The following is an 18,013-nucleotide window of genomic DNA, read 5'->3' on the forward strand; positions in this document are numbered from 1 at the left end:
TTTTATGTTGGAGTTTTTCCTTGTTTTTATTTTACTAGTTGGTAAACCCTGTTTGTGCTGAAATGAAAAAGGAGATGGTATATTTGACCATATGTGTTACTCATAGAAGACAGTATGATCAAATGTGCCAAAAACAAGCAAACAAAACTTAATTCCTGACAAGTATGCCTTATTTTTAACGATCTGCTTTGTCTTACGATTAAGGTCCAAGAGCTTGGTTAAACTATATTATTTGCCTAAGTATAAAAGAAAACTTGAAATGCATTGCAATATTGACATTCTTTAAAATGAGAGACACTGTCAAGTAATTTAATCCGAGATCAGCCACCAGATTTGAAATGCCCATATATGTGTGTGTGTTTGGTGTTGTTCGTTTTTTTTTTCTTTTAAATCACCAAATCTTTTTTTAAGCTACTTTTTATTTGTGCCTCCTATTTATCATGCTGATGTTAGAAGCAGCAGTCATCCAGCCACAGAGGGAGCTAAAGTTAACTAACCAGAACTGTAGAAATCATTATACATGCCTTTGACAACAAAGGAAGTTCATAAGAAAAGCCATGTCGGCTTTTCCTCTACTAGATACAGATTGAAGGTAGATGAATATTTGCCAAATGGAAAGGAGAGACAATGTGAGTCAGGAAAGACAAACTTTCCCAGCTTCCTAAAAGCCATGGAGAGTAGAAACCAAAACCAACAGGGAAATAAAAACCTTGAAAGTCTCACTTTCTAGTCCCATGCAGGGGTTGAAATTTGACTCAAAGTGGAAAATATATTGATAGGTTTTTTAGGTCTTCACATCTAGAGATGGATAACTATTCCAATTTGATTTTTCAGGTAATGGAGAAAGCTGCTAGTAATTTTAACCCCTGCCTAAAGAAGACATAATTTCATTTGGGAGCAAATACTTATTGCCTTGAAAAATAGCACTGTAATAGCCTATGATAATTAGTTGTAGAATAACCTTTATCCCTTTTAAACTATGCAAATTATTAAATAAGTGTAAATTAGGACTCAATTAAAGATAGTTGATTATATTGCAATCAGATGGCATTCACAAACTTAACTGGAGCATATACAAATGAAATCTATTAGTCTAAGAGTTTTGTATGCTAACAGAAAAATATAATTTAGCTACCTATTCTAAAAATGGTGAATATTATTAATATTGTATAATAGGACTGGGAAGACTGCCTCCTTTTTTGAAGAGAGAGAGATTAAGGATTTTTATAATTGTTTTTCATCAAATTTTAATATTTTTGTCAAATTTTTAGGTATTTAATTTGTAAAACAGTTTGCTTTGTACTGGCATACAGAAAATAGGGTATTGATTTTAAACTTTTTGAAGCCAAGTGATCAAGTACATTTGTAATAAAAGTCAATGGATCTATATCAGTTGTACTCACTGTTTTCATTTCTTATTCTTATTAATACAGGAATGCTGTACTTTTTCTGCAGGAACACTGTACTAAATTTGGGTGGAAGGGAGGGGAAGAGATAAGTCCGTTGATAATGAGAATCTGGGTGGGTAACCATGGCCCAAGCACTTTATATAATGTTTAAGTCGATTCAGATTTGGTATATTAAAAAAGATGCATATGTCAATTTTTTTCTTCCTGTTTTCGTATGAAACTTGATGTTTGTGGGGGTTATCTCATTCATTGTTTCTGTGCTTTAACATTTTGCATTTGGCACTGTTGAAACTTTCTAAACATATTTTTCTTTTATGACAAATTTGGGTTATATGCCAGCCATGGTGAACCCACCATAGGCATGATTGTTATTTCTGTCTCCCACACGTGGTTCACTCTCTTTTCTTCAATATTCCCACTCATTTTTTCATATTTTACACACACACACACACACACACACACACACACACACACACATCTAGATGATTTTAGAATGGAGATTTCTGAGATTGTTGCTGTAGTTGTTTTCATAGCTCCACAATTCATTTTATTTTACATGTGAACGTATTTTTAATATTTTTCCCCCACTAAAAAAATGAGATACCAAATCTAATGACTTTTTTCCCTTTTCTGAGTTTTTCAATATCAGAATGAGATCCTGCTTTCTATGTAAAAGGATGCTAAAAAAGAAAAGGGAATCTTCAATTTAGGTTTGGAACAATTGGTGATAACTCTGAGTATAACATTTATAGCTGAATATCCTTAAATTTGAATATCTTAATAATTTGGAGTGATAAATACTTTTTCCTGAGAGTGGAATGAATAGGAAAAAGAATTTATTGGAATTGCTTAGGTGAGCAAATTCACTGAAGTTATTTTTCAGTGAAGTAAAGTTTTCTGTAAAAGTTTATCCATTTCTAAATCAAATTATAATATTTCTGGTTTTTTTTTTAATTGCACGTTAACTGAATTTAGACCATTTGTAATGGATTACACTATGAAACTAAAATGATCCCTGCTATTAAAATCACTCTTTTCACCCAGCTGCATTAATTACCATAGAGAATTTGCAATATATTTTTAAGAAAACCTGATTTTAATATTTGGGGAGTTATTTGATCCTAAAAACCTAAATTTAAGGCCTAGGCCATTTGACAGGCTCTTTTCAAACAGAAATTTCATTATGGGTTAAGTGAAGATCATCTAAACTAGCATTAACGTGTCAGGTAGAACTCCATAATGCAAAAACGACCAAGTGAAAAGTAAAAGATATGATTGGTTTCAAGCCAACAATTTGTCATCTTACAGCTGCTAAACTGACTACCAAGTTTTGACGTTGAATGGTCTAGGCAATTTATGTCTTTAGGAAAGCTGAGTATGGCAAAGGTTGTTTGTTAGAAACATTTTTCTTAAAAAAAATACAGTTACTCATGTATTTTTATTTTGTCCCCATATTATGTTTGGTATTTGTTTTCTTTTTCTTTTTTTTTCCCTGATGTGCTTTGCTTTTGTGGAAAATTGTCTTGTTTGATAGGTAGAAACATGGTGGTGATCCTCTATGTAAAATAAAGTTAATTCTTAAGGACCAGAAATATTTTACTCATTTTGGAATTGCAAGATTTTTGAATTTTCATGAAAGCATACTTTGTTTTGATGACTATTAGCAGTTTGCTTATTAATTAAAATTTTATAGCATTTCATGGGGAAAATTAAGCTAAAAGTTTAATTTTCTTGATTTAGGATGCACTTTAATAATTCAAGAGGCCTCCAAGTTCAAGGACCAAACCTTTATATTCTGGAATTTTATGAATCATGGAAGTACTCTTCTTAACATGTGTTTTAGTCTAAACTGGATTAAAACAGAAGGATCCTCAGAGGACTTAAGGTGTCCTTATTGTGAAGTAGCAAACTTAGGGGACAGGTGTCTTAGGTATTCACCTTGACTAGCTCAACCAGTGATGGACATCAGCTAATGAATTATTAGACACATGTTGGGATTGGGATTCAGCTGGAGTGGATTGGCAATTTCCAGTGTAGGTAGTTGTTGATGGCATTTGACCTACCTCCCTACCATATACGTTTGGCTTTTTTTTTCCTCCCATCCTCTTTTTTCCTTCGTTTTCTCTCCTTTGTTCTCCTTACCATAGGCCTGCCAGTGACACTGAAACTTACCCCTTAAAGAGGGAAGTAAAGAAATTGCTGGCTCCTGCCTTAGAACATAGCTAACTGATCCCAGAAAGATTTCTGTATAATGAAGTAATTGGGCAGTTTTTCTGAGTGCTATTTCCCCCATAGTCTTAAACTGGCAATCTGAAGGGCATTGAAATTGTTAAGAAATTCGTGTATTGAAGAGAGTAAGAAGTATGTGTATTTTAGGTAAGTTACAGGGGGCTGAGATTTACTGGTTTGGAAATTTGAGAGCAGAAAGGGAAGAACCGTTCAATGTGTTGATGAATGGGAGTGTGAGAGTTATTTATATAAGGGAATGGTTTGGAGGTAAAGTGGGAGAAATTTTTACTGGGAGGTAGGAAAAGATACTAAGGTGGAGTCTTAAATGAGCGTTGTTTGCTAAGGACAATGAAGTTGATCTTCACTAAGGAAGTTTCAATAAAGCCGGAGAAAATGGGTCCCTTGTTGGTTATGAGAAAGCTGTTGGTCTGTAGCTAGATATGATGATGATGATGCATTATACAATCTGCTTTCAGGTGTAGGATATTTGCTTTTCCGGACAAATTAAGTAGCACAATTGTGGAATGACAGCTTTTCTGGTCAAAGCATGTTGGTACTGGGGACTTACTATTTTGAGGGAAAGAAGATAAGAAAATTTCAAACTTTTCCACTTATCATTTTTAAACTATCAGAAATATTTACTATACAGGTTATTTTCCTGGGCTCATGTTTCAGTGTAGTTTAGCTTTACTTTTCAAAATGGTCCTTAGATCAAATCATTTGATTTTACAGTTCACAAAGATCCATATCATACCTTGATTTTACAGAACCTTGAGCCTTTGGTCCACATTAATTTCTTACAAGAGAAGGGTAAACCAGGTAAAAACAGTAAACTGCAATTTTAGGTATCTTTTTCATTTCTTTTACATTTGCAGTCCTGTCATTTACGACTGTGGACCTTAGAGGCCCTCAATAATACTATATTTCTGAAATTAGACAACATACCTCCCAAAACTAAAATTTCTGTTTGTATTCCCACTTTCTCTGTTATTTTAAAATTGTAGAATTCCCAAGTGTTCAGTGGTGGCAGATAATAATATAATTTAGTATATCTTGGAAGTTCCTATGTTCTTTGTAGGGTGAACTGATAGTGTCTAGATTTCTGTTCCCAGTATCCCAGGAACATTTTTAATTATTTAAGATAAAGAATTGCTATAATATTTTGTTTTTTAAATTACATAATTCAAGTGTATTTGGACTCCTTTTTAGTTTAATATAGACTTATCCTCTGATTCTGACAGATTATTTCATTTTACCCAAATCTGTATACATTAGTGATAAAATTTCTTAGATAGCTAAAAAAGAGGTTCTGATTTTGTATCTGGAGAGTAACTTTTTTTTTTTTTTTACAAATGCCAAGTTCATTAACAAAATTATTTTTATTATAATTTATTTTTTAGAGTTAACAGTATGCTTTTCCCATCCTACCGATTTTAAATTATGATACAGTTACATTCTATAACTTGTTTAAGTCTGTGCAGAGCCTTCTTAAATAGCCCCTCCCTTAGGAATTGTTTTTTTAAAAAGTGAATTCCCAAACCTAGTCAAGAACCAGTGATTTAAATGACTGCCTTTGAAAGGATTCCTTGAGTCTAGTCAATGGAGATAAATGATAGCCCATTTCCATGCTGCATACAGTTGTTAGGGTTTATAAAGTTGTCAATATGTAAAAGTGCAAAAGCAGGAAAGATGTAAAGTTGCCTATAAAATTTCTAGTTTTCATTATTTGCACTATTTATCTTTGCACTTGATTTTTTGGGAAAGTTAAGACTAGTCACTTTCACTTTTGTTTCTAGTCTTTTCTAATTTCTTACAGAATTGTTTTCAATATCCCACCCAAAGCAAAACTTATATGCAATTAAATATGCTTTATAAGTCCGAGAAAATATTTCTTAGTGTTAGCTATGTAGAACAAAAATTTGTTTTGATAAAAATTTTTAATATGGGCCTTTATTTGCCAATATAATCCTTTGTAAATGTGAGCTTTATTAAACTATTTAAATAGACAAAGTGAAAGCTTAGGATAGAAAAAAATATATATATATGTATATGAAACGATGTCTTTGAGATCCAGCTTCCAGCCTGAGATGGCCTGGTTTTGGAGTGTTGATTTATTTTCACTGAAGTCAATGAGATCTGAGTCTAGCTGGGTATTGGCTTAAAAAGCTGGAAGTGAAGTGGGTGGCAAGTGGCAGCTCCCTCTTTCATGTAGTTTTCCATAATGCTCATAGAGTTTCATCATGGTCTATATGATATAACTGGGTATTGAAATAATTACATTAAATGAATATTCCTTTTTGGAATTCAAGGTTCACTCACTTTTTGAGGGGGGGAGGGTGGCAAGGGATAAGAGACTTTATTTTAACTAGAAGAATTCTTATAACCTCAAGATGTACTCTAGGAAGAATAGGAGAACAAAATGTGTACCTGTGAACATATTTTTTGTCTCAGTGAGATTGTGCAACACAGTGTTCAAAATTGCAAAAAAAAAAAAGTTTGATAGTTTTGTCAGTAGAACAGAAATGCGTTTTGGCTAAAATTAATTTTTGTACGTTATTTAATTATTTCATTTTATATTCCCTTCCCGTATCCTTTTGGGCGCTTCATACTTCTAACAAGTGAGAGGCCTCTCTTTAGATCTGGTTTATTTTTGGAATGCCTGAGTGTGTTTCTCTATTGGGGGGGGTCGCCACAGGGTGTTGTTTTAATTCTTGACATGCTCTTCTCAGCATGTTTTGGTAGTCATCCTGGATCTCATGTTTGCAAATTCTGTCGATAATTAAGTGATGTATTGACCTCTATGACATAGTGTGAATGTTTGTGGCTGGCCTTTATTGTAGAACCTTGTGGTTTTGCTTTCAATTGGGATAGAAAGTTAAACTTCCATTGTTCAAATTTTAGGTTTATCTAGTGGAATTGTGCCCGATAGTTGTCTAACTATAGACCAGTTTTGGGGAATGAAGGTTGACAAATGTGTATTTGACTCTAGATAATCCTTTACTCAAAATCGTAAATTAAAGGCTATAGTATTAGAGTTGTCTTAAGTTTTAGGTTGTCAGATCTTTAAATGTGGATGATGATCAGCATTGTGTTTATGAATTTCCTTAGGGAAAAGAGAAAAATTCAGTCTCCAAACCTTTTCTTAGAGACTAAACTTACCATATATGGAAAATGAAAATATTTTAAAAAGTGGCTTTGATTATTTTTTAATGGAGTTTAATCAGCTTAATTAATTATTTTTCCTAGGTTGAAGCACTTATTTCCCAAATTTGAATAAAGGGAAAAGATCAGCAATTTGGCCCCTTTTTTTTGAGGCCATTTTTAGTTTTCTGCCCTCGTTTCCCAACCCTAGTATAAAAATGAATTACGGGTATCCCTCTAAGTCCCTGTAACCCCTTTTTGAGATCACAGAAACCTTTGATAATCTGATGAAAGTGATGGACCCTCTCCCCAGAAAAAAAAATGCACATACACAGATAATTTTACATACAACCTCAGGGGCATCACACATCTAAAACCCAAGTTAAGGATCTCTGCTCTAAGTAAACTCTATAGAGAAATTTTAATGCAATTAATTGATAAAATTAAGAACTAACTATTGGCTTAAAACATTTCAGATTGGAATTATTGTTAGATGGTGGCCCCTACTAGCAAAATGTGACATTGCAACCAGCTTTGTTAGACATCCAGACAGAAGGAAAAAAGAAGCAATGTTCTGAAAGCTATTTATAAGGAGTCAGGGCATCTCTAGACGTGGGAGCCATTCCTGGTTCAAGGCAGGGGTCAGGGTGCCTGACAGCTTCTAGCAGGGTAGAGTTTGATAAACCACAATGCTCAGGATGCCAAGGGGTTAGCCATTATCTTAACCCCTTCCTCACCAAAAGATTTAGTTTTGTCTATTAGGAAAAAAGAAGTCACTGGGAAAAAAAAAAAAAAAGATTTGCCTTACAACTTTGCTGGAACACATCAGTTTGGTGACGTATGGGACACCAGTATTATTTGTGAGAAGGTACATAAAACCAAAGTAAATTATTCTCTATGTAGAACATTATTTACTAGTATCATTTGTTTGGATGTATTAGCTTTGACAATTTTTACCAGTAAATATTGGTTTTATTTAAAACTGGGAATCCAGTTTATAAATAGGATAGTTGTTGTATCTGTCCTTTCCCCTATGTAAAGAATAGTTTAAAGATTTATGCATACTTTTTACTTTTCTCTCTTGATGCCATGGAGTGGGGTGGGGTGGGGTGGGGGGAGATCTTTGAGTCAATAACTGACAAAATGTCTTCTCCAAATTTAAAAATTGAGAAACAGCACTTTAAGTCCTAACTCTACACCATTTTAGTGCATGTATTAGTTTTCATTAATGATTTTTGGTGCATGCCTTTGGGCTTCTTCAAAAGTGTACAATAGGAAAGTATATTTCCTTTCTTAGAAAGGAGATTTTTTTCTACTTTGCAACTTGTGATTACAAAAATCTTCCTCTGTGGGAAGATTAACCATGTATTGAACTACTGAAAAGTATATATTTTTAGATATACAGAAGGAATCTACATGGAGCAGCATTCAGACCTATATAGAAGTCATAGCATTCTGTATAGGACCAAAAAGGAAATAACATTAAACACTTAAACAGACTTTGTTGGGTAGAAATACCTTTAGATCTTGCATTGACTTCCAAAAAGAAAATACCACAGAAGTTTGCTGAAAACTTTTGTTGTTTGAATTTTCTCTGTCAGTGTATTTAGCCCAAATATAACAGCTTTGGGTTAACACATACATAAGAATCAAAAAAACAAAGCTAACTAAATAGATCAGTCTGGTTTGTCAATCCAGCTTGACTGAAATAAGTAAACTAATCACTTGGAACATGAAAAACTGTCCAACTCCTCTAAGGTTTTGACAAAATAACCTTGGCTGATGTGGGAAGATACCCACTTTGATTTCTGACCTGACAGTGAAGATTCATGCTTGACATGATTTCAAACCTGACAGTGTCTGTTTAAGGAGCTATGGTACAGTTTGCTAATTCAATCCCAGATACCTGTTGATTACCTGTGAGATCTAGAGTCCAAAGTAGCCAGCAGCCATATCCCTGAGTGCTCTGTGCCCATCAGATCTCTTAAAGTAAGCAGGGTTGGGACAGGTCACAGCTCAGATGAGTGACCTCAGGTGCTGTGGACAGCCCCAGATTCAAGAATTGTATCTGTTTTCTTGGGAGTCATCACTGAACTAATGTCCCACATGGTGTTACTTACTGTAGATGCTCTCTCTTAGAGGAGGCCCAGAGCACACATCCTAATCGCTTGTGGTACTCAGAGAGGGGGTGCTAACTCTGAGGCCCTGGCCAAATTCCAGTTTAGGGATGTGGGTCTTCTTCTTGCCATTCTAATTGGAAATGTGCATCGCTTCCCATTTTCCCTGTTGACCTCAGTGCAAACTGCATTAGTCTGTTTCTTTGCCCTGGTCCCAGGTAAGATGCTGGTGTGTATTATATGGGCCATGTTCATGCCTTATCTTAATGCACAAGAGTTGAGGAATGAGTGAGCTCCATATCAAAGTGCCCTGTAGTTAGAGGGGAACTCTTGTGTTGCTTTGGAGGTGAAATGGGCCCTTTTAGCATAAGTTGGAGAATATGCACTGGCCAGAGGCTTCCAGCCATGAGGTGTGAATTGAAACCTATTTCCCTCTTTTCTTATAGCACGTTGAGAAAATCTGTTGGGTTTTCAGCAGTCAGGGAAGGCCGGAGTTCTGCAGCTTTAATCTGGGTAACTGAGGCTGGTTGGGGCAAGACTTTGGTTAATTAACTGGGTTCTCAGATGCCACAGACTCCGTGAAAAGTCACCATTATTTTCAATGGTTGTGATAGAATTTCCCCCCAGTAGCCATTATTTTAAGATTATATTGCAGAGTTGCTTTATTTGAGCTTTTCATGTATACACAATCCCAAACTGGAAGAAATAATTAAAAAAAAAAAAAAGGAATCCTGCTGTGAAAGGTATATATTACTCTAGATTTTTCTTACTGTAAATATTGTAAGATTGTAATACTGTCGATATTTTATTAACCAACAAATGTTAATCTATGTGAATTCAGACTTATTTTAAATGTGCTTCTTATTTACTGTGTGTGGTCCCTGTTGCTGACAGTATTAAGTTATATTCTGATGTAAGATTAACTTTATTAAAGAATGTAAACATTCATGTTTCCTTATGGGAAAACAAATAAAGTATAAAGAAGACAATTCTTTTCATTAAAATATACTGTGTATTTACACTTGCTAGACCCAGCACCACTTATAAATTTAGTACACTGTTCAGAATTTTAGTTAACACGGCTGACATGGTTGTGCTCTGTTTGAAAGTCTAAGAGTAGGTATTGTTGGAATATAAAGTTTGTATTTGTCTGCTGTGAATCATAATCTTGAAATTTCTAATCAAGTTTGTAAAATTTTTATAGTAAAACATTTTAATGACAATTTAAAAATTTACTTCTCTAAAGAATGGTCAAAACAGTATCCTTTCAAAAATAGAATTGTTCTTTAATATCTTTCCAAACACTTTGGTTAAATGGACCAGATGTATATTAGTTTAAATTTAGGACAAAGTTGTGATATTCTTTGAGTTTACAAGTTAATCCTTATTGGAAATGTGCCAATTATACAGTAGAATATCATTAATTTGCACTGTTTGGGGACCCCATTAAGAATGCTGAATTTTGCCAACTAAGAAGTAAGCAAATGCAATTTAAAAAGTAAATTTGAGCATTCTGTATTAAATATGTGCAGTTATTATCACATGAAGAAGCGCAGCGTGTCGGGCTGTAATATAACCATACTTGCTGTCATGTTCTCCCATCTCAGTGCTGGGAACTCACCATGTGGAAACCAAGCAAATGTGTTGTGCATCAGCCGGCTTGAGTTTGTTCAATATCAAAGCTGAAACTAGCGAGGTCTGCTGTACTGCTTATTGAAGTATTGTGATTCTTTTAGGCATTGATTCTTACAAAATATATACTGTAACAGTATACTTTGTACAGATTTAAATTTTATTTGAAAAAAATGAAATAAAGTAGGCAAAAAAATAAAGATGTTTATTTTTCATGTGACTATATAAACAGATCAGTCTTTTGTTTCAGTGTCTTTGGGGGGATCTGGTTGCTCTTGCGTTTTTTTGTTTTGTTTTGATCGATGGAAACCATTTTTAGGACTCAGTAACAGGTATTCTTGCCTGATCATTAATTGGCTGCAAGCTTTAAGTGTGCTCTCTCGCACTGGGAAACTCTATTTTCTATTTTATTTTAAAACACATTTATTGGGGTGCCTGGGTGGTTTAGTCGTTAAGCGTCTGCCTTCAGCTCAGGTCCTGATCTCAGGGTCCTGGGATGGAACCCCGGGTCGGGCTCCCTGCTCAGCGGGGAGTCTGCTTCTCCCACTCCCTCTCCCTCTGCCCCTGCTCCTGTGCTCTCTCTCTCTCACTCTCTCAAATAAATAAAATCTTTAAAAAAAGTCAAAAAGATAGGCAAGTCATTCACATAAAATCTTTAGAAATAAATGTGTTTTAAAGACATTTATTTACTTTTTTTAAAGATTTTATTTATTTGACAAAGAGAAACAGCGAGAGAGGGAACACAAGCAGGGGGAGTGGGAGAGGGAGAAGCAGCCTCCCCACCTGGCAGGACCCTGGGATCATGACCTGAGCCAAAAGCAGACGCTTAACTGACTAAGCCGCCCAGGTGCCCCTGAGTCGTTTTTAAAATTCTCTGATGGTATGATGGTTAACCTAGCCAGTCACAATTGAGGAAAAAGAAAAAGTTTTCCCATAAATCATGTCCCTTTCCCATGGAAGGGTTTTTTGTTTTCTTTCGTTTTAAAATTGAAGTTGGTTTAAGGTAGTGGAAGACTTACCAAAGAGTGCATGACAAAACATTGAAGAGAATCTTCTGCAGAAAATAGAGGTTGTGCTTAAAGGTCCTTTCAGAACTGCTTTTCTAGTTAGTTGGAGTGGTAGACAGAATGAAGTTACCAATGAAAATGTGGCTCAAGTGTGATCCTTCAGAATAGTTTTAATGGGGTCTTCGTACAGAAGATTAGATTATTAGACCAAAAAAATCCCAGTTTTGTCCTCTGATTCAAAAACCAGTGGAGGCCTTATGTGCATGACATTTTCCCCAACCTTTAGAAGTAGAGCTGGAAGTTTTATTTCTGCTTTCTCCTCATTTTATCTTTGCTGATGCTTTCATTTACCTTCAGGATGGATAGAAGGAGGCTTGGAACAAGTAGTTTCAGGGACAAGGTTCCTGCAAAAGTCACACCATAGAAAATTTTTCAGTGTATTTAAATGTATGTGACTATTATATTCTAAAAACTGATATATGGTCATAAAAATATCTCAAGATCATAGTATTACAGTTCCAGGCTTTCCTGGGTGAATCCCGAGAAGGTTTTGCTATTGTTGTTACTGGTTTTTTCTTGCTAAAGTGGCCCTCCTTTGTAGAGAACAGCAGACTAGCTGTTGGACTAGCTTCTACATCTGACAGCCGCCACTCCAATAAAAATAATGCAGAAACTTTGCTTATGAAAACTTAAAGCTGAGGGTGTCACTGTTTGGAGGAGGTAGGTGGGGTGCAAAGAAAGTTTTCCCTACATTCTGCAGGGCTTCTGATTTGGGAGGCACACACAGAACAGGTGGGTACTTCCTGAAAAGGAAACCAGATTCCCTTCTGGGCCAAAGGTGGAATCAGTCTAACCCTTGGATCCCTTTCGAAGAGTTGGGCTGTCTAGTTATAGGAGCTTGAGGTGGAAATTGTAGCCATGATTTGTGGTAAGTATAAGGGAAGGAAAAGTCAGAAGCCCCCTTCCTCACTGTCTGTGACATTCTTTTAAAGACTCCTGATGGGACTATGATAAAATATGCCCTGTAGTCACTTTGAAGAGCAAGTAGTGAAGAGCAGGGCTCCAGGGGATACAGACTTGGGGTAGGTCTGAACTACAGGACAAGGCGTATAGTGCCAGGGAGGGAGACCCTCAAGAAAGGGGCCCAGCATGTTCAACAGAATGATTTGTCATTTTTATTTAGCTCTTTGTTTTCTAAAGTGATGTAATTGGCAAACTCTTCCCACCCTCACCTCTAATAGATGTTAACTTTTATTTAACCATGTGGTATGTCATTTACTTTGGCTCTTTTGCATGATTTTTAGAAATCTCTTTGTTCCTAGTTCCAGTCTTTCTAAGCAGACAGGACTTTTTGATTGCGAGTACAGGGTTTGGAAGAGGTTCATTCAGGATCAGAGGAAAGAAGAGTTCTCTTTTTCGGTGTTTGACTGCTAGCTAACCTCAGGGCTGGCACACATCACCACCGCTTTCACTTCACCATCCCCCATGCTTCTGGAACTTGAGGGGGAGGAGCCACTATTTTTTCCTCTTAAAATGGGGATTCTACCCTCATATTGCAGATCTCCAGAGTGTTTTCAGTAAGGTTGTCCCAGTTCTCCTCAACAATGATTTTTATTTATTTTGATTTGTTCCAATTGGGCCATTTGACGCTTAGGTTGGCAGTGAGGAAATGTCACAAAACAGAGTCAGTGAATGTTGCAATGTTTAAAAGAGCAGGATATCCCCACCTTACAGCCCACGGGGTTACCCACTTAACCCCCCCACGCCCGCCCCACCCCCTGTCCTAAGGATCCTGGCTCTCCTCGCATACCCAGCTCACACCTTAGACCTTCCCCCAAGGAGCAGGAGTTTCCTTGTCATCCTCCTGGGAAGATTGGCAGCAGGTCTAACCTGCCTCCAGTTTTTCTGTCTCTGGTAGTGACACTAAGGGTGGCTCTGTACTGCTACCATCGTAAATTTTTCCAAGCCCACTACTTTTTTTTTTAAACTAACATTGAATGCTTAAAATATGCAAGGTACCAAGCTACGTGTTTTATCTAGATTATTTTATTTAATTCTTACTACAACCCTATGAGATAGGCACTTTTATTTACCCCCATTTTACAGAAGAGGGAAACTGAGGCACAGAGCAATTAAGTAACATGCCCAGGGCCACACAGTCAGAATTCAAGTCACAAGTCCTGGCAGGCTGGTGCCAGAGCACACCCTTGGTCTCAGTCACTCTAGTGTATTGTCTTCCCTATAAGGTTCTGCCTCCTCTTCTAACTTGTAGAGTCCCCCTGACTTTGATGTTGCCTTACCTCAGGATGTACTTAGCTGGATGGCAAAGCTTATGTTCCCTGTATAGCTCAAAAGCCACACTTCCTGTTCTGAAGGTTGATTCCTGAATGAATCCACATTTTCATTTCCCCTCCCGTTTCATGGGGGAGTGACTTACTCAGAGCAGGGCTGAGGGAAGCTGGCAGTGGCCTTTCCAGGCCTCTCTCTCCACTGCTCTTTTGAAAGTAAGCACAGCCCTCAATACTCTTCCTGCCTCTTCCCATCCTCACCACAATGACTTGATCAAAGAGCTCTGTGAATGAAGCCCCTGAATTCTGTCTAGTGGAGTTGTTGATTTCTTTCTGTTTCCCGGATTATAGCCCCCAGCAGACACCCTGTCCTGTTTCCCATCTGGCTTCAGATAGAGGCTCAAAAAGGATCAGGAGGTAGCCTTTAGGAGAGGATCTGGGTTTGCCCAGATTCCCAAAACCTCACTATTCACCAGTAATTGGCCCAGTAATTGGATCAGCCGGGGCTAGTCGTGTAGTTTCTAGCTCGGAGTTATGCTTGGGCTTTTATGTTTCTGAAGGCATCCTGCATCCTCTAAAATGCTATTTTCCAGATGCTTCCTGACCTCCAAGGGGAGGTCCAGAGTCTGTCACTCTCCAGGGGCCTCTTCCAAAAATAAAATCTGAAATTCCTGGGGACTTGGGGTGGTTTAGATGGCTGTGGCATCTGTTAGAACTCTTGTCTGAAAAGAGAAGTTCACAATTTAAACTGGAACCCCTCATGTGTTCTGTATCCTCTATAACAGTGATTCTTTAAGTGTGGCCCCTGGACCAAGAGCATGAGCATTCCCTTAGAAATTGTCAGAAATGCAAATTCCTGGGCCTAACTCCGAACGAACCAAATCAGAACCTTAGCTTTGCTCTTCAGGGGCCCAGCGACTCTGTTATAATGAGCCCACCAGGTGACCGTAAGGCACATTGAAGTGGGAGAGCCACTGCTCTCTAAAGCGAGGTTCTCTACGTCTTTTGGAGTCTTAGGTTTGAGAATCCGGTGAAAGCTTGTGACCCTCTCACCTGCTTCACCAACCCCCCTGAGGGCCAAGTTAAGAATCCCCTTTCTGCCCCTTAGAGCTTGTCCATCCCTCTCTGGCTTCCACTGTTTTGACACCACCTCCAGAAGGGGTGACCACATCTCCCCTATTTGTTTTTCCTTTTTTTTTTAAGTAGCTCCATGCCTAGCATGGAGCCCTCACCTTCCTCACTCATGACCCTGAGATCAAGACCTGAGCCGAGATCAAGAGCGACTGGGCCCCCCGGGTGCCCCTCTCCCCCATTTGTTCTTTCATCTGTGTACTGTTGGTTGTCGTCCAGAGCACACCAGAACACACAGGGAAAAGGGCACGCTCCATGGATGTGCTGCAACTGTAACCCATGGCCTCTAGACAGAAACCAAATGCTCAGGCATGGGGCACCAGGCCAGGAGCCTGGGGCCAAATAGAAAAGTGATTCTTTCTCCTAGAGCTGGGAGCTCTGTGTCAGAGCAGAACTGCTAAAAACTGCTGAACTTCCTGTGGCAATCCTGGCTGGAGCTTGCTGACGGCAGGTAGAGATCTGGCAATGGCAAGTCCTGGCTGTGCCTGTTGTCCCTGATGACTTGTTTGTAGCACCCCCTTTCACCTGCACAAATGTCCTGGTTTGGAGGACAGATTATGTGGTCACCCATTTTCTCACCTAACTGCCTCCTCACTGGTCTCCTTACTGCCATTCTCTCCCCCTGCAATCCATTCTACACACAGTAGCCTGCTTGTAAATATGGTTTCAAGGTTCTTATAAGCCGGCCCCTGCCTAACTCTCCAGCTTTGTCTCTTCCTTTCACCTCCTTGTTCACTTCTCTTAAGCCATATGGTCATCTTCCTGTACCTTGAATGCATGGAGCCCATGGCCACCTAAGGGTCTTTGGCTTTGCTCTTCCCTCTGCCTGGAACGTACTTCCCTCCACATCCCCACACAGCTGGCCCTTCTCATCATCAGGCCTCAGCTGGCATGTACTTGCTTCAAGGGGGCCTCCTCTGACAACCAAACTGAAGTGGACTCTCCCTCACTGCTCTGTTTAAGTTTTCTTCCTAGCGCCTATCACTGTCCAAGATTGACTTTTCTCTCTTTTTCTGTTGACGGGCTAATGCCATGGGGGCAGGCCTCACTAAGGCATCCCCAGTGTCAGAATGCTGCCACACAGCAGACACTCAGGAAACATCTCTTAGCTAAATGACTGGACTCCAGTGAGTACGGGCCATTTCTGAAAGTCAGCTCTGCCTCTGGGGCTGACTTCCTCATCCACTTTGAATGCAAGTATTGTCATTCTGTTTCATCTCCCCACTGGCCCACAGGTGGCATGGCACAGGGGCCCTGAATCTGAGATGATTTTCTCTGCCTGCTGCCAGCCCTCCTTAGCATCGTGTACCTCCCACCTCTGTGTGGGGCTCAGTATCTCCTCTCCCTAGCTATCTCATCTCTAAATGAAGCTCTAGGAAAGAACAGTAACCCTGGACTCAAAAGATACCTTAATGCCCACTCTGCCCCCAAAAGCTCCCCAAAGCATCATTAGTTGGGGCTCTAGCCACTCAGCATGCACTTGGGGGCCCCCTTGGCTACATTCATCTGGGCTTTTCACTTGATGAGCTGGGCACTTACTCTCCCTGGAACCCACTAATTGAGGGAAGGGAGGAGACTAGCTATCTGAGAGGTGATGTGCCCTGTTTCTAAATGCTGAGAGGTAGGAGATATCTAGAAAAGTATGGCCTCCATATAGCACCATCATCATTGGTGGGACATTTCACTGAATCCCTGCTCTTCTACTCTCTGTTACTTGGCCCTCCCCTGAGTCTTTAAGATGGGAGTGGTGACAACCACACTCCTTCCCGCCCCCAACAACTCTACAGGGAAGAAGCAGAAAAGAGGCTTCCTCCCTGATTCTAAACCTGAGGAGGAAATGAGGCTCCTGAGCTTAGCTGAGTTTAAAATAAATTTCGGCTCCAGGTGGTGGAGTCATACAGTCATAGCTAAGTCAGACAGAGATAGGAGATGGAGTTTGAGGGTTTCCAACCACTTCTCCATGAAGTGAGTCCCTGATGGGAACAAGGCAGAGGATGGGGAGGGGGAAGTGAGGACTTGGGAGACCAGACTGGCACTCTGGAGGGTTTCCAAGGCCTTTGTCTGAGTCCCAGTCTTTTGGGAAGGAGCATGGAGGTGGGGATTAGAAGTATTAAGTCTGAGGGGTGCCTGGGGGGCTCAGTTAGTTAAGTGTCCGACTCTTGATCTCAGCTCAGGTCTTGATCTCAAGGGTGTGAGTTTGGGCCCATGCTGGGCTACATGCTGGGCATGGAGCCTACTTAAAAAAAGAAAAAAAAAGGTTTAAAATCAGGCCTCGGTGCAAATCCAGTCTCTGTCCTTTCACTCACTAGCTCTGTGCCTTAAGCAATGCTACTTAATCTTAGTCTCAATTTCCTCATCTGTAAATGGGGTAAGAAGGTCTGCCTCCTTTGATTGTTGGGAAGACTAAATGAAGTAATTTATGTCAAGAGCTTATAGCACAGTTCTTGGCACAGACTAATGTTCAGTAAGTGCTATCGTTATCATTATCCTTGTCATTATGCTGTTGTGGTTGTTATTGGAAAGAGGGAGAGAAATGTGGAACTTGAGTAGTCAATAGGAGCACTGCTTCCAGCAGTCCCTGCTTTCCAGGCAGAGGAGCCATGAAAAGAGCAGATACCTCTAGAATGAATAGCTAGTCTGCATTGAGCTAAAGGGAAGGCAAACCCATTCTGACCCCTTCCCATTTCAGCCTAGGTACGTGCCTACCCTCATAACTTTCTCCCTCATGCCAGTCCAAGGAGGATCAGTCTATAGCTCTGTCTTCACAGACCTAGTTGTGTACCGGACTAGATTTATTTTGGTCTGTTATTTAGTGTCTCTATTCTAGACCTGGGGTGTCTGAGGTTTTCTGGTGGTGGTGGATAAGAGTGCTTTTTTGAAAAACAAAATGTGGTCTCTGTCTAGGGACTCTGCTTCCTTCTGGCCTCGGGCAACAGCAGAGACTCTGCCATCTGCCAAGGGTGTGGGATGACTAGAGGTCAATGCTGAATATTAATTCACCTGTTGGACATCTAAGATAGCAGTTAATCAGCCCTGGGAAACAGCTCTTGCGTAAGAAA

General features: G+C 39.1%; 2 protein-coding genes across 8 annotated transcripts in view; both read left to right on the top strand.

The window, feature by feature from the left end:
• Positions 1-18,013, top strand: part of PURA (purine rich element binding protein A) — a 62,455-nt gene that overhangs the window by 10,789 nt on the left and 33,653 nt on the right. For 5 of the 7 annotated variants that reach the window (XM_027604605.2, XM_027604601.2, XM_027604603.2 and 2 more), the window contains exon 2: positions 1-8,437. This exon is cut by the window's left edge and continues 4,001 nt beyond it. The exons of the other annotated variants lie outside the window; for them this stretch is intronic. The gene's annotated coding sequence lies outside the window, so the exon portion shown is untranslated. Of the gene's footprint in view, positions 8,438-18,013 lie in introns of those variants that run through there. 7 annotated transcript variants of the gene reach the window in all.
• Positions 8,593-10,742, top strand: LOC113928699 (IgA inducing protein). The gene has a single exon (XM_027604607.2). The coding sequence runs from the start codon at positions 10,421-10,423 to the stop codon at positions 10,580-10,582; it is 162 nt and encodes a 53-aa protein (XP_027460408.1). The 5' UTR covers positions 8,593-10,420; the 3' UTR covers positions 10,583-10,742.

This window comes from Zalophus californianus, chromosome 5 (genome assembly GCF_009762305.2).
Source record: "Zalophus californianus isolate mZalCal1 chromosome 5, mZalCal1.pri.v2, whole genome shotgun sequence".
NCBI classification, from domain to species: Eukaryota; Metazoa; Chordata; class Mammalia; order Carnivora; family Otariidae; genus Zalophus; species Zalophus californianus.

Bases quoted from the DNA above. Each gene is read 5' to 3' on its own strand.
- LOC113928699 (XM_027604607.2), top strand. From the start codon at position 10,421: ATGTGCAGTTATTATCACATGAAGAAGCGCAGCGTGTCGGGCTGTAAT.